Raw genomic sequence first — 16469 nt, forward strand, 5'->3', positions numbered from 1 at the left:
CATCGTCATCATACATAAAATTGTCAAAGTGGCGTCTGTCTGTCTGTTTTTCTGTCTTTCTGCGATTTTGGTCCCACATTGTGAGATTTGTAATGATGTCACTGATGATGTCACAATGTCTATGACATCATCAGTGATGTCACTCGAGCAATTGTGATGTCATGTCTATGACATCATCAGTGAGTCACTCTAGCACTCGATGATGTCATCAGTGATGGTCACATCACCTATGCTCTGTCACTTCCTGCTTCATTCTGATGAGGGCAGTGGACTGGTCTGTGGACTCTACTTTTCTCATCATCTGATGTCCTGCACCTGCAACACTCTTGACTAACACTGCGTTAGGCAACGGCCTCTCTTTCAAGATACCTCAGGATCATCAACTCGAGCTCCTGAGAAAAGGGCTATGACTATTGCTGAGAAAAAGCAAGTTCTAAGGGCCACAAAAAGCTGCTGAGGCTGCTCCAGCCAAGAAACCCAAGACTGATGCTGAGCAAAAGCAGGCCTCCAGTGAGTGAAAGCAGGCCCCCGGGCCAGTGATGATGTCACAATGAAAATCCTATTTTATGACATCACTGATGATGTCATCATGACTAACCTATTTATATTAGTGTTCTGTCACGCTTCATTCTGATGAAGGTCACCATGACCGAATGCAATCTACTTTTCTCTCACTACTGATCACTCACTGACGTCATCAGTGATGCGAAGTTAAGCAATTGTCCACTGAGTGATGTCACTTGAGCGCTCCATGATGTTATCAGTAATAGTCACTCGAGCAATTGTGATGTCATCAATGAGTGATGTCATCAGTGATGCGAAGTTGCGCAATTGTGCACTGAGTGATGTCACTCGAGCACTCCATGATGTGATCAGTGATGGTCACTCGAGCAATTGTGATGTCATCAGTGAGTGATGTCATCATCAGTGATGCAAAGTTGAAAATTGTGCGCTGCGCACGCCAATAGAGCAGGTGAGGCCACGCAGTAGCCGAGCTGGGGGCGAGGCCGCACAGTGGCCAAGCTGCCTATGCGAGCCTGTGCAGCGGCCAAGCTGCAGGGCGGGCGATGGCAAGCCCGCGCAGCGGGTGAGCCTAGGAATCGAGCATGTGTAGCACGCGAGATTTCTAGTGTTATATATTTCTCTTCTAGAATGCGAGCAACTGCAACGTAACCCAAGTTCCCCTCAAGGTCAATAAAGTATTTTGATTCTGATTAAATCATAAATGAAACTTTTATTTTTGCCTGATTATTATTTTGTGTGATGTCATCACAACTGACAGCTCTGTTCTTTTCAGAATGAGAAATGTCTTGGATGTTGATGTAGATTTGGACTTCCTGGGACAGTTTTCTATTTTCTGATGACAGCTCGGACTTGCACCATATTAGACATTAGCTTTTGTTTTAAAAACCACAGAAACCCATCAACAACCCCAACCCCCTCCAGGGAGACTATGCATTTTTTATTACAGCATCAGCAAGTTTTAAAAGCTTCCCAGCAGCAGTTACATAAGAGGACTTTAGCATGTGACCACACTCTGCTGTCTGACTTCACTGCTGCTCTGCACAGGCCAGACCTGCTGTCTGACTTCACTGCTGCTCTGCACAGGCCAGACCTGCTGTCTGACTTCACTGCTGCTCTGCACAGGCCAGACCTGCTGTCTGACTTCACTGCTGCTCTGCACAGGCCAGACCTGGGCCTGATTATGGTCAGTAGAGGTCGAGGATTTATCATCTCTGAAGCTGAACTGACTCAGCAGAAAGACGGCTTCCAACAACAGGCACTGCTGCTGGAATAGGAGGGCCAATGAAAGGGCCCAGGCCCGCCCACCTCTTGCCTAAGCGCATCCAATCATCATGACACTTAACGTCATGTGAACACTCATTCCAATCACTTTCTTTGGTTGGACTCTCGCCTCTTTCTGAACACACCCGCACATTTGACTGTCGGTGGGGTTTTCTTCCCGTTAAAGGGAAGTCTTTTCCACAACACACTGAGCCATATCTGTTCACATTCATGTTCCATTCATGCATGTTACTGACTTGGCTTCTTCCCGGAGTCTTTGTGCTCTCTCATCCCTGCAGGCACAAGCCGCGGAACCGCCCGGGCCACACGGGCCATGGCCAGGGTGCGTTTTTTTACCTGCTATACACCGAGTTGAGCCAAGCGTCTCTGTCCCACTCGGGGTCATCTCGCCATTCCGAAGTGTCGGCATTCCGATCATTGACTTCTATGCTTTCGGAGAGGCGGGCCTTTTTATCTCCAAAAAATGTTTCGCCGAGAGGTTAGGTTTAGGGTTAGGTTCTGGGGGAGGTTAGGCTTAGGCGTGGGGGGTGGGAGAGGTTAGGTTTAGGGTTAGGGTCTGAGGGAGGTTAGGTTTAGACGTGGGGGCTGGGAGAGGTTAGCTCCAGCCGGTCCCCCGGGTTAGGGTTCTTTCGCAATGGCGAGACAGATCTCAATTTTGTCGGAATGCCGGTATTTCGGAGTGCCGACATTTCGGAATGCCGAGGTGTCCCCGTCTCACTCATCCGCTCCCAGTGATAGCTCAGCTGATGCGATTTGATGAGACACACAATGTGCGTGCGGGCTAGGGCGCTGTAGAACCCTCACAAAACAACAACCATCAAACAAACATCGCTGGTAGGCGCCCCCTTCCTTTTCTGCACAATCATTGCCTGAAATTGGCTGCAGGATTGCGGGAATCCCGCATCTGTTTGCGCGAACCGATGTCTATTATTAGCACTTAGGCGATGGTGCAGAACGCGACATATGATGTTGGACAAGCCGCTTGTCACAGTCAGACAGGATCCAGGCACAGCGTCAGTACAGCTGCAGCAGGTGAGTAGCCTACGTTGGGGGTGGTGAGTGTCTGAGTTTCACGTCACCTGCCTTCTTCTCCCCGTCAAAAGTGAACCAGGAAATAGGCTGTATAGGCTAGGCTGCTTTAGTTTTCCTCTTTTTTAGTTTTTGTTTCTGTTTGACATCTGCTAGACAAGCGTTTAATGCTGATCACTTTCAGTCGTCTGGAGCCTTGTTTAAACATTTCCTGATGACTGCTGATTCATATAAGGTGAACTTTCATTGACAAAACACCCGGACAATTTTTATTGTGAAGAACCTACAGATACAGCTGTGAGCTGTGACTATTGACAGAGGGAGAGAGAGAGAGAGGGAGGGAGGGAGAAGAGAAAGACGCGAGTGAAATAGCAGAGCAGATGGTGGGCGTTCAAACGTGCAAGTAACGAGCCTGCCTGGATCCAGAGATGTGCACAGTTTAGGGTCCAGGTGCAGAATTGTGAAAAAGGGGCACCCCCTCATAATTATTTATAAAAAATAAAGTGACATACAAGTCAGGCCCGGATACCAGTGACACACTTGAAGTGCTCCCCTGATATCAATTTACATATCAATAGAAATTTCTTTATTTTCACACAATTTGAAATCACACAATTGATCAGTGAAATACTGTAATTTATAGATTCATTATGCTATAACTTATTTGCACTGATACGTATGCTTATATTAACCCAGTGGCACTCATATTCTGGTTTATTTCAAGAAAAACATTTTGGCTAGTTGAAATGAATTGGCTCGTAACTTTAAAATCTAGCAGCCATATTGGCTGGTGATAAAAAAAAAAGTTGAATCTCAAACCCTGCAGGGAGAGCAGGTGGTGACATAGGAGTGAGTGAGAAAAGGAGCAAATATATGATTGTTAAGACTGAATACTGACATCACAACCGTCTAATCCTAATGTTAATTTAAAATGAGATACTCCTATATGAATCTGGCTTCAAACGACCAAAATCTTTATATGATGATAATAATAATAATCAATGATGGTGGTTCACAGATGTGTGTGTGTGTGTGTGTGGGGGGGGGGGGGGATCAGATGCGTTCCGCTGCCTATGCCTGCAGGTGCTATGGATGCGGATACAGAATGTACCATCCATGATCTCGATCCTGATTCCAGTGGGAAGAGAACCCCTGCTACGTTTACTATAATCCTGTTTTCATTATTACTACACTTGCTAACGTTACTACTGTTGTAAATATGCATTACAATTACTACTTATGTTTTTACTTATTATAGTTGTTAATGGTATTATTACTGCCACTGCCTCTCAATCTCTCTCTCTCTTTGTCTCTCTCTCAATCCAACCGCTCATGGCAGATGAAAGCCACGTTAAAGGGGTCTTTTCCCTTGCCGCCATCACCAAGTACATGCTCTTGTTGGGAAATTGTTTTTAACTGCCACATGACCTGTGCAGTAAAATCGCCAGTGTATGTGAGAATTGTTTCAATTAGGTCTCAAATATAAAGAGCCTGGTCTTCTACCTGCTCTATTTGTAAAGTGCCTTCTTGATGTTGGCGGTGCAGTGGTGCCAATCATTACTGGGGGAAAAAGACATTTCTCTGACTCTATCTGGGTGTTATGGCAGCCAGGGCCGGCCCTAGCCATCTGGGGGCCCTAAGCAGGATATAGATCAGGGGCCCCCTCCCAGGGGCGGGGGTTTGGGGGCATCCGCGCTGGAAGTACTTTTAAGTAGGGGGCGCTGTAAGGAGGGGACTCTCGGTGCTGCCCGCTAGGGCAGCGCCGAAGAAAATTTGACGTTTTTGGACTTTTAGCCATATTTAGAAGAATATTTAAAACAAACAAACATGACAATGACGCTCGTTTGTAGCCCTATCAGTGTCAAGCAAGCGTGTAGAACCCAGCAGCCATAGGGGTTGCCAGGTCAGTTAAACCAGGGGTTCCCAACCTTTTTTGTGCCAAGGACCGGTAGATACATGCAGGACCGGTTGTCAATTTTAATGGTTTTAGTTACATATATATTTACTCACCAGGTGGCGACAAAAGGTAAATATCAGCCTTTTGTGTTGTATGTAGCCTACAGTATTTATGTTTTTGTTTAAACTACAAACATAAATAAACGTCAACCTATGTTTTAACTACCACACACAGCCTATAATATTATAGCCTATGTTTATTTAAAAAAAAAAAAAAAAAAAAATTTGGGGGGGCCCCCCCAACTCCCGGGGCCCTAGGCAGCCGCTTGGTTCGCATTATGGGCGGGCCGGCCCTGATGGCAGCGCTGATATGTCATCCCTCCCCAGCGATTCAGGCGGTCAGTAACAAGCTGCCTCGTCCTTAGAGGTTTCAGTCACATCAGACCGGTCATGCTACAAATTGTGACCCTTAAATAATCTGTGTAATTTGGAAGGACAGTTAGATGTGTCAAAAAACAACTTTTTTTGTCACCGGGACTGAAAGGATAATTCCAATTATTTTCAAACCAAAGCCTTTTGAACAACGTGTCATTCAGGTTCACGCCAACACTTTGCAACTGAAAACACAGTGAGAGTGAGAGGTTTGTGTGTGTGTGTGTGTGTGTGTGTGTGTGTGTGTGTGTGTGTGTGTGTGTGTGTGTGTGTGTGTGTGTGTGGTGTTTGCAGTGCGTAGCCACTCACACAGACAGATGGTGGACAGCATGCGCGTGGCCATATAGGGAGGAAGGCAGTTTGGGAAGACGGGCTGCAGCACGTAGTTAGAGAAGGTGAGGGCGATGACGGCCAGAGTGGTCGGGTACATGATGAGGACGGCACTCCACAGGAGAAGGAACCTGAGCGGAGAGAGGAGGAGGTGAGAGAGCTCCACAGCAGGAGGAACCTGAGGAGAGGAGGTGAGAGAGCTCCACAGCAGGAGGAACCTGAGGAGAGAGAGAAGGTGAGAGAGCTCCACAGCAGGAGGAACCTGAGGAGAGGAGGTGAGAGAGCTCCACAGCAGGAGGAACCTGAGGAGAGAGGAAGAGGTGAGAGAGCTCCACAGCAGGAGGAACCTGAGGAGAGGAGGTGAGCGAGCTCCACAGCAGGAGGAACCTGAAGAGAGAGAGAGGAAGAGGTGAGAGAGCTCCACAGCAGGAGGAACCTGAGGACAGAGAGAAGGTGAGAGAGCTCCACAGCAGGAGAAACCTGAGGAGAGAGAGCTCCACAGCAGGAGAAACCTGAGGAGAGAGAGCTCCACAGCAGGAGGAACCTGAGGAGAGAGAGAAGGTGAGAGAGCTCCACAGCAGGAGGAACCTGAGGAGAGAGAGAAGGTGAGAGAGCTCCACAGCAGGATGAACCTGAGGAGAGAGAGAAGGTGAGAGAGCTCCACAGCAGGAGGAACCTGAGGAGAGAGAGAAGGTGAGAGAGCTCCACAGCAGGAGGAACCTGAGGAGAGAGAGAAGGTGAGAGAGCTCCACAGCAGGAGGAACCTGAGGAGAGAGAGCTCCACAGCAGGAGGAACCTGAGGAGAGAGAGGAGGTGAGAGAGCTCCACAGCAGGAGGAACCTGAGGAGATAGAGAAGGCGAGAGAGATCCACAGCAGGAGGAACCTGAGGAGAGAGAGAAGGTGAGAGAGCTCCACAGCAGGAGAAACCTGAGGAGAGAGAGCTCCACAGCAGGAGGAACCTGAGGAGAGAGAGGAGGTGAGAGAGCTCCACAGCAGGAGGAACCTGAGGAGAGGAGAGGTGAGAGCTCCACAGCAGGAGGACCCTGAGGAGGGAGAGGAGGTGAGAGAGCTCCACAGCAGGAGGAACCTGAGGAGAGAGAGAAGGTGAGAGAGCTCCACAGCAGGAGGAACCTGAGGAGAGAGAGAAGGTGAGAGAGCTCCACAGCAGGAGGAACCTGAGGAGAGAGAGAAGGTGAGAGAGCTCCACAGCAGGAGGAACCTGAGGAGAGAGAGGAGAAGGATTCATCATAGAGGCTCAATCAGGCCGGTCGGTCTGCAGCATGTGGCACTCTGCACACTTTAAAATGAATAGCTCACGCAAAATTTTTAATTCTGTCATTATCTAGTCATGGCAGTAGAATCTCAGGTGAGTGTTTTTTTTTCTTCATACAGCTTACAGTACCTGGAGTTCTCCAGGCTCTCTGCTGGAGGAACCTCTTCCAGTGAATGAGGAGTGAACCTCACCAAAACCAAACCTCACGAGATGGAGGTGGCAACTTTGTGTCAATCGGTTCAGAGACGTCGGTCACTAGTGATCAGTTTAGATACACTGGTCACTAGTAATCAGTTCAGATACGTCGGGCACTAGTCATCGATTCAGATAGGTCGGTCAATACCGATGGGTTCAGATATGTCCGTCTCTAGTAATCTGTTCAGATACATTGGTCTCTAGTGATTGGGTCACTCACCCCATCAGACCTCCGAAGATCTCGGTGACGTAGGAGTAGTCTCCTCCAGACTTGGGGATGGTGACGCCCAGCTCGGCGTAGCAGAGCGAGCCGAGCGCTGCGATGCCTCCGCCCAGCATCCACACGACCAGGGCCAGGCCCACAGAGCCCGAGTGCTCCAACACACCTTTAGGAGAGATGAAGATCCCAGAGCCAATGATGTTACCTGTGGGCAGAGAGAGAGAGAGAGAGGAAAAGAGATGTATAGAGAGAGGGAGTCATTCTTCTACATTCTGTGTTCACTTCACCCTTTTTTTAAGATATTTTATTAAGGCACGTGAGGATTGTGATTGACAAAATACATACAAGTAATACATTATGCTTTTTTGTGTGTGCAAGAGTAGACATGGTTTAAGAATGATAGAAAGGGGAAAAAATAGAGATAACATGGGTCTAAACCTAAACTAGAGTTGCTTCAGAGATTGATGCAGCAGTCAGGCAGTGGCCTAAGACATAGAACAGAAAGAAATAAGATTAAGATGAAACATTAATACAATAATTATATTGAGTTCTGTAATGTGTATATGTACATGCATATGTATATAGGACGAATCAGCGTGACGTCACTTGACACCCAGAAATGCGGAACCCCGCGGCAGTTAATAGTAGTTGTGCCAAACAAACGTTAACATCTCAAAAACTATACATGACATCGCTTATATTTTGACATTCTGAGTGAGAGCAGAAGTAGCTCAAGAGTTTGATGTATAATATATGCATGTTGTGTTAAAGTTGTGTGAACTGTCGCAGTTTTTAAAATGTAAACAGAGTTAACTGGCTAGAGTCAGACACTCATGCCTCGCGCCACTTGGGCTCCATAGGGTTCCATTGCCGTTGCCACCCAGTGACGCGGTTTGTTTACCAAAATGCTACTTGGCTGATCCCTCGTATATGTAAGTATGTATGTGTATATATAATGTATGCATACATATGTTTTTGTTGATTTGTTTACACACCATGCAAGACTGTTGTTTGTTAGTGTCTTATAAGCCCATGCGGGCTGGCCACCCTGTGTGCATGACACTTAAATAAATATCTATCTACAGTATCTAAAATACCTATCATTTACACATACCCAGATTACCCACATATATGTGCTTTATGCCTATAAACCACACAGATTAACATGGAACAAAAGAAAAAAGAGCCTCAGCAAAAACAAACGAAAAACTAGGTCTATAGGTCTGAGCCAAACTATTTGAGCAGGTAGACAAATAAATAATTGTTAGAGGCTTTCTTCATATAAAATCAAAGGTTATCATCAGATGATAGAAGATCAAACTTCTGCCTGGTTTTCCTCATATTATCAAACAGATCTTTCAGTGTCTCTATTAGCAACTCATCTTCTTCCTCTACTCCCTTGTCTTGTGGTCAAAACTGACCCCAAAAACTGTCTTCAAGACATCAAATGCTGGATGGCTACAAACTTTCTCCAACTCAACAAAAATAAAACGGAGGTTATGCTATTTGGACCGCAGCATTTGACCAACATTATTTCCCCTCATCTTGGTCCATTGGCCTTCTCTGTTAAACCACTTACAAAAATAATATTCAATTCAGGTTTGAAATTTGACAAACAAATCAATCGCATAGTAAAATTAAGCTTTATGCAGCTCCGCATCATCTCCAAACTCTGATCAATTCTCTGTAGTTCTGACCTGGAGGAAGTTACCCTGCACCTGTGCCTTCATCATCCTGCATTGAATATTACAACTCACTATATTTTGGTATCACTCAGTCTTCTTTATCTCACCTCCAATTAGTGCAAATAACGCTGCAGCGAGAGTTTTGATCAAGACAAAAAAGAGGGAGCACATTACTCCCATTCTTGCCTCCCTACACTGGCTGCCTGTTCCATACAGATTTTAACATTTTAAAATCCCGTTGTTTGTTTATAAGGTGTTAAATGCACTGAAGTCACATCAGTCGAAAGCAGATTGGAAACTACCTCCATATGTGGTTTGGGACAAGTGACACAAATGAGACTTGGAGCGTCCAGACTCATAAAACCAATCTGGATAGAATCATTAATAGGTCACTAAAGTTCACAAATCAGATTTGGCTTCCTAGTCTGAACATGGCCTTAGAGGTACTGAGATCATCTGACCAAAAACTTCTGTCTGTCCCAAGATCAAGGACTAAGTATTATGGGGACAGGGCCTTCTCGATCATGCCCCAAAACTTTGGAATTGTCTTCCTCGCACCATGCGTTTCTCCCCCACTATTGAGACATTCAAAAGTCATCTTAAAACACATTTCTTATTAACTGTCCCTAACCTGAATTTCATTTTGTAATGTTTGTACAGTAGGCTATGAACCCTGTAACCAGCACTTTCCCTGAAGCCTCTGTAAGGCCTATGTTGTCAATTTGGACTCCGTGTGAAGTGAACACACGTGGCTTTTTCCACAATCGTCTGCTGAATGTGGAAAGTTTCTCTGAGCTCACTGAAAAAGCGGTTTTCAACAAGCAGGATTCGTGACATCACAAATCCTGGAGCCAATCACTGTCCAGTATTCAACAGTTAAAGCCCCAACACATTCTCACGCCCAACTCGTCATATACTGCAGATCGGTCAGGAACCCTTCTTGTCACGAGTTGGGAGTGAATGTGTTGAAAGGCTGTGTTGTATGCTGTGATTGGCTAGTTGGGTTCTAGATCACCCTGATTGGTTGTTTTGGATTTTGGAAGGCGCGGAAGTCATCCTAAGGAGTTTAACAAGATAATTTAAGTTTTTTTGTGGGGGAAACCATCAGACACAAATTATTATTCACAGTGGAGTATTTGATATACATCTTGAAACATGACTTTAGGGGGTCTTTAAGACAAGGTACTGTAAAGCCTGCCCAGCTGCATCTATTACCGACATGATACAAAGCGGGTTGAAAATGGGCAAAGCCTTCCTTTAAGGACGCCTGGTTGACCCACATTGAGAACCACTGTACGAGGACGACAGTAAACCTACAGGTGTGGAATCCAGTTCAGAGCGCTATATTATAGCATGACCTCTCTAGTGAGTATTGAGCATGATACATGTACAGTAAAATCAGCTTTTTGGATATATTGGTTTTACGGGAGGGTGATGGTTTGATTGCAAACCTGTATCGAAAGATAACTGACAAATGTTCTTTCCTACATGGCCAATCTTTTCATCCACTTCACCAGAAAAAAAGTCTCCCTATTAGCCTATTCAGCAGAATCAGAAGAATATGTACCAGACCTACTGATTATGAAAAACAAGCAGCTGTGTTTAGAATACAGATTCAAACACAGAGGCTATGACAGTTGGATCAACTCTGCCCGAGACCGGTTCAGCACCATCACACAGGAAGCGTGCCTCTTTAACCCATTGATACCTGATGCAGCATTTGTGTGTGTATCCCTTTAAGACCGCGAACCGCGTCGACGCGGTTCGCGGTCTTAAAGGGATACACACACAAATGAGGGATATACACGCAAATGCTGCATCAGGTATCAATAGGTTAAGAAAGATCAAGTCCCACTCAACAATACCCCCATGTGCTTTTTAAAATATTCAGCTCTGGGCAGCAAGGACTTTGAGAAAACCATTAGAAAACACTGGCACATCTTGAGCTCCGACCCACTGCTCAAAGATGAGTTCACCTCTGTACCTAAGGTGGTGTATAAACGCCCTCTCAATCTGAGGCAAATGCGGCTCAAATCTGACCTCATTCCAAAAGCCAAAAAGACCACCTTCCTTGATCTTCCACCAGGCAATTATCGGTGTGGGTCTTGTACACAGTGCAATTTCACATACAAATGCACCACATATACCCACCCGATATAACAGGCAAAACTATGAAAATAAAGGGCATGATAAGTTGTTCAACTAAAAATGTGATTTATTTCATCAAATGTCCGTGTGGCCTGGCCTACGTGGGGAAAACACAGAGGGCCCTTAGAACCAGAATGACAGAACATAGGAGTTGTATCCGCAATCAGGACCCACGTAATCCGTTGGCAGTCCATTTCAGTGAGGCAAACCATCCAGTGTCCTCCCTGAAATACATTGGGATAGAACAAGTACAAACTCCAAGAAGAGGAGGTGATATGAATGCCCTCCTACTCAGAAGGGAGAGTTTCCATATATTGACTCTCCAGACTCTTACACCCAGAGGCCTGAATCAGGAGTATGACATTAAACATTTCCTCTAAAAACATGTTTTTGTAATTACAAATGTAGCCCAAAAATCCAATCAAGGGTGAATACCCCTTTCTAATGGTCTTATAATACTCTTTCCTAATATGCCTTTGCTTCCCTTTGTGTTATTTACATACTAGGGAGTTTTGTGCTCCTTTTTGCTCCCGTTTGATCCAATTTAAATTTTAAAACTTTTCCAATTGACTAAATAATCTTTTTTAAATGTGTGGAATCATTTTTACTACGGTCTGTATATTACAATGTATTGTATACAACCCCTAATTTTATATTCTCTTGGCATCTTGTGTTAGGTTGTTTTTTCCAGCAATTGCTTTTTTTCAGCACTTGCTATTTGTTGCAAGTCCCTATTGCTCTTTCTCTGTTCCCTGTGTACTTGTATGCACTTGTATACGACCCCTGGGTTGAGTAATCTGTATCAATTATGTTTGGATAGGCTTCACCCTGAGAGGTGCTGATTGCACCACCCACACCAGCCACCCATAGAGCCTATTAGCCTATGATTGGCAGTTTATATATATATGGGTGGTGTCAGTCACCAAACATTTCTGACCTGAAGAAGATCCAATAGGATCAAAACGTTGTCTATTCTTGTGTCTCAATAAACTATACGGCATGGAGTAAGTGTGCAGGCTCTACCTTTTTTCATTTATCTGAGCTCTTTTGCTATAGCCTCGCACCTGTATACGTGATACTTATATATATATATACTTTTTCCCTTTCAACTCTCTAGTGAGTATGACACCTGAAGCACCAGTAACCCCCGGCGAGAGCCAGTCTCCAGGAGGCGTGGGACTGAGCGGGTTAGAGGAGGAGGTGGAGCCATCAGTCTCCAGGAGGCGTGGGACTGAGCGGGTTAGAGGAGGAGGTGGAGCCATCAGTCTCCAGGAGGCGTGGGACTGAGCGGGTTAGAGGAGGAGGTGGAGCCATCAGTCTCCAGGAGGCGTGGGACTGAGCGGGTTAGAGGAGGAGGTGGAGCCATCAGTCTCCAGGAGGCGTGGGACTGAGCGGGTTAGAGGAGGAGGTGGAGCCATCAGTCTCCAGGAGGCGTGGGACTGAGTGGGTTAGAGGAGGAGGTGGAGCCATCAGTCTCCAGGAGGCGTGGGACTGAGCAGGTTAGAGGAGGAGGTGGAGCCATCAGTCTCCAGGAGGCGTGGGACTGAGCGGGTTAGAGGAGGAGGTGGAGCCATCAGTCAGCCCGCCGGCCGGCCTCGGCGCGCCGCAGCGGACCGCACAGCCAACAGATCCAACACTCAGCCTACACATTCAGACTCCGGCACTAGCAGTAACACAGCAGGAGGCAGCCAAGTGGCACAGACAGACCTTACATAACAAGACATAAATTATCCAGAGGAGCTGAGAGAGGAGCCACTCATCTTCTGCTCTCTGATCCATCCTAAACATCTCTGACAGCTTCACACACAGCTCAAACCAGGACAAATGAAGACCAGGACAATGAACTGGCAAAGACACACAGACTCGGTGGTTAGCACTGCAAGAAGGTCCTGGGTTTGAACCCCGGTCCTTCCCAGGTCGTTTCTGTGTGTTTGCATGTGTTCCCCGTGTTCGTGTGGGTTTCCAGGTGCTCCGGTTTCCTCACAGCATCTAAGACACGTAGTCTATGTTAGGGTTAGTAGTCCTGTCAGTGCCTGCTGAGGCAGAATATCTAAGGTGATTTAAATTTGTATATTATTTGTAATTCTGTATCTAGTTTGTCTGCGGCTCTGCGCAGCACTCCTGATACTCTGATTGGTTAATCTGATTGGTTCCTGTTTTTGCCTGATGATGGTCTCAGAACCGAAATGTTGGTATTTTTCAAGACATTTTTCTTTGTTTTATTGGACCGTTCAAAGTTCAGAGAGACAGAAAAATTGAGGGTGAGGGGTGGGGCGGCCTCACACTGCTGTTCATGTGTTCTTCTGATACAGTGATATCAGAAGATACAAATCCACAGCAGTCACAGACACACTAAAGTCATTTTGATAGGAATCCCATAAGACAGTGGTTCTCAACGTGGGCACCGGGGACCACCAGGGGTCCTTGAGGAGGTTCAGGAGTATCCCCAGCAAATTGATGAATTGTTAAACTTCAGCATTATCTAATTTATAAGTTAACACAATTCAAGAATGTAGAAGAATGACTGTTTTGATCATTGCTGTTCTATCTCTACCTACAATACAGTCATGGAGTTGATGTGGCCTAAATTAGGGTCCTTGGTAAGAGAACCACTGCTGTATCACAGAAACAAGAGTGGTTTTGCATGCAGAAGGCTGGACAGCCAGACAGCAACCATCAACCAGATATCACCAACCAACAACCAGAAACCAGCCATGTGCAGAATAAAGTTTGAAAATGGAAGAAAACACAAACTGCTCCCTGAACCCAATCCAACCAGACTGGGCTAAGAGAAAAAGGTCCATACATCTCCTCTGCTCCTCTCTCCCCCCTCCTCCTCTTCTCCTCCTTCTTACATGTATTTAAAGCTCCTGTCATCCATTCTGCTCCAGTAAACGATGTTCTTCTGCTTGACCTCCTCTGCTGCTGCTGGACTTCAGAGATTTTAGCCACGTAAGCACAGACAGCCTGACAGAGAGACATCCTGCCCTGACAGCTCAAACCTCACAAACATGGAGTCTCTCATCTTCCTATGACCCATGGCCCAACACCCCCACCCCCACCCCACGGGAGCAGCCTTCTATTTAACTCATTAAACAACTTGTTTAATGATAGAATAAACTTCTCTAAAGCTTCTCTGCTTTAGAGAAGTTGTTTAATGATAGAATAAACTTCTCTAAAGCTTCTCTGCTTTAGAGAAGTTGTTTAATGATAGAATAAACTTCTCTAAAGCTTCTCTGCTTTAGAGAAGTTGTTGAAAGGCTAAATAAAAGCCAGGCTCCTTGTCTCTCACCTATGATGATGGTGCATGCACTCAGCAGCCCGATCTCCTTCTTCAGTGTCACTCTGTCTGACGTCACTCTGTCACAGCCTGGGGTCTTCTTCATCTTCTTGTCTCGTGCTGTCCCTGTCCCTGTGGGCCTGTGGTGCGGCTCGCGCCCTGTCCCCTGTCCCTCCATGTCCTGCCCGAGCTCAGCCTGTCCTGTCCTCCTCTAGGTCTTCCTCTCTCTCTCTCTCTCTCCACACGGTATTCATGCACTCTGAATGGGCTGCGCTTGCGCAACAAGCTGCCGCTGTCCAGGGTAGAATGTTAAATACCCACAGGAGCTGTGAGGCGTTCAGGGGCCGTGGGAGTTTCAAGTTTATTGTCATATACTGACTATAATAATATATACTATAACAATGCAACATCATTACCTATATTGAAATTCTTAGACTCAGAACCAACTCAACTTTACATAACAAGAAATTTAAATAAGTCAATAGTAATAAGTAAAAATAGGTCAAATGTAATATTAGTAGAATAGCCCTAGTAGTAATAGTATAGTAATAATAATAATAACGACAGTAGTATAGTAATAGTAGTAATATATTAGTAATAGTAAAAGTTATAGCCTATAAGTAAGAAAAGTAAAGGGCAGTAGGATAACTAAGAGGCATAAAGTAGTTCAAAAAAACGTAATTACATAGTAATTATAACATCTGGAATGCAAAGAAGCAGTGTAGTATGAATAGTATAAACTGATTTACCTAAAAAAAAACTATAATGTGGGCACAATGAAAGTTCCAGAGTTCCTCTTTAGAACAGAGAATGTTGTTAGCTGTGATCATTTCCATGTGGTTCTAACATCGGGTTCTAACAGGAGAGAGGACAGAGATCACTCTAGATTATTGTCACTGGAAACATTCAATTAATAATTAAGTACCCCCAGGAGCTATGAGGCATTCAGGGGCCGTGGGAGGAAAGAGAGCCAGAACGTCCTGCTGAAGTAGAAGTACAGGCAGGTTGCCAGCACAACTCGAGAAAGAGCCACCATAGAGCTCAACAGGGACCGCCCACTTCTTGTTCCACAAGAAATTTCACCATTCATTTTCTCCATAGACATTTGTAAGAATCCTTATTTAAAGAGTTTGAAGCCTGGAACCAGCCTGGAACCAGGCCAAGCAGGCTTCCAGAGAATCCTGAGTGACCATGAAACATTTCACTTGGAGCAAAAAAAAAAAAAAAAAAAAAAAATAGATATTTGTGTGTGTGTGTGTGTGTTTGTGTATATATATATATATATATATATATATATATAGGGCCTTACAAGGCCCCTGCTCCTTCCCCCAGCAGGCAGGGAGGAGCGCTGGAAGCACGCAGAGCAGCAGTGGGTATGGACCAGGTATCATGGCCAGTTTGCTTCAGTAAATGGGCCACAGTTGTTTCATGCTGTAGTGGGCCTCTCATGCCGACACGTACGCAGACTCAGGGGGAGAACTCGGCCAGAAACCTGAGGAAGAGTTCCAGATGTTTAATCAGGGCTCAAAGATTCATCTCGCGGATGTGCATCTTTACCGGGATCTCAGGGAGCTTCACAAAAAGCCATAAGAGGTGCTGTGATCCGTACAGGTAGGAGGGCGGAGGAAGCTGATCGTACAGAGGGTAGTTGTCTGGAGTCAGCTTCCAGCTCAGGACCTCATTGAGCTGGTTGTTGCCTCGGCTCTCCAGGCCATAGAAAGGCCCGCCTCGCTCCTTGATGGGTGTCAGAGGAACTGGAACTGTGCACTGGAGTTCTCCTGTCGGGGTTGAGGAAGAACTTGGGCTGGGTTGAGCTGTCAAGCAGACGCCGTTGCGGCCTGCGGGGATGCTGTGGCACTGCCTCCACCTGCACTGCTCCGTTCGGCCGGTCGCCCCCCCCCCCCCCCCCCCTCCCTCCCGGAGGTGTTCCTGCCTGGTGGAGCGTCTGAGTGACTGTGACTGGTAGGAGATGCAGTCCATGTCCAGGTGGCGCTGCCGCTTGGGGGTGGTGCCGGGCGCGCTGGCGGTGATGTCACTCCGCGCCGGCTGGCTGAGGGGAATTAGTGTTGGTGACACTGAGATAGACATACTGTACTGACACTAAAGGAGCGTTCACACCGAGATATTTATTTTTCGCTCTGTCGCTCAAGTCAACCCTTTGGAATCGCTCTGTC

General features: G+C 46.1%; 1 protein-coding gene across 1 annotated transcript in view; it reads right to left on the bottom strand.

Annotated features, from left to right (window-relative positions):
• LOC310792458 (asc-type amino acid transporter 1-like) overlaps positions 1-14473 on the bottom strand; it is a gene marked incomplete at both ends in the record, with an annotated part of 26409 nt that extends 11936 nt beyond the window's left edge. Inside the window, 3 exons of the mRNA XM_083654146.1 lie at positions 5473-5624; positions 7183-7387; positions 14308-14473. Of these exons, the coding sequence (XP_083510272.1) occupies positions 5473-5624; positions 7183-7387; positions 14308-14473 (523 nt within the window). The remainder of the gene's footprint in view (positions 1-5472; positions 5625-7182; positions 7388-14307) is intronic.
• Between the last annotated feature and the right edge of the window lie 1996 nt (positions 14474-16469).

Source organism: Poromitra crassiceps, assembly GCF_964638095.1.
Source record: "Poromitra crassiceps genome assembly, chromosome: 18".
Taxonomy (NCBI): domain Eukaryota; kingdom Metazoa; phylum Chordata; class Actinopteri; order Beryciformes; family Melamphaidae; genus Poromitra; species Poromitra crassiceps.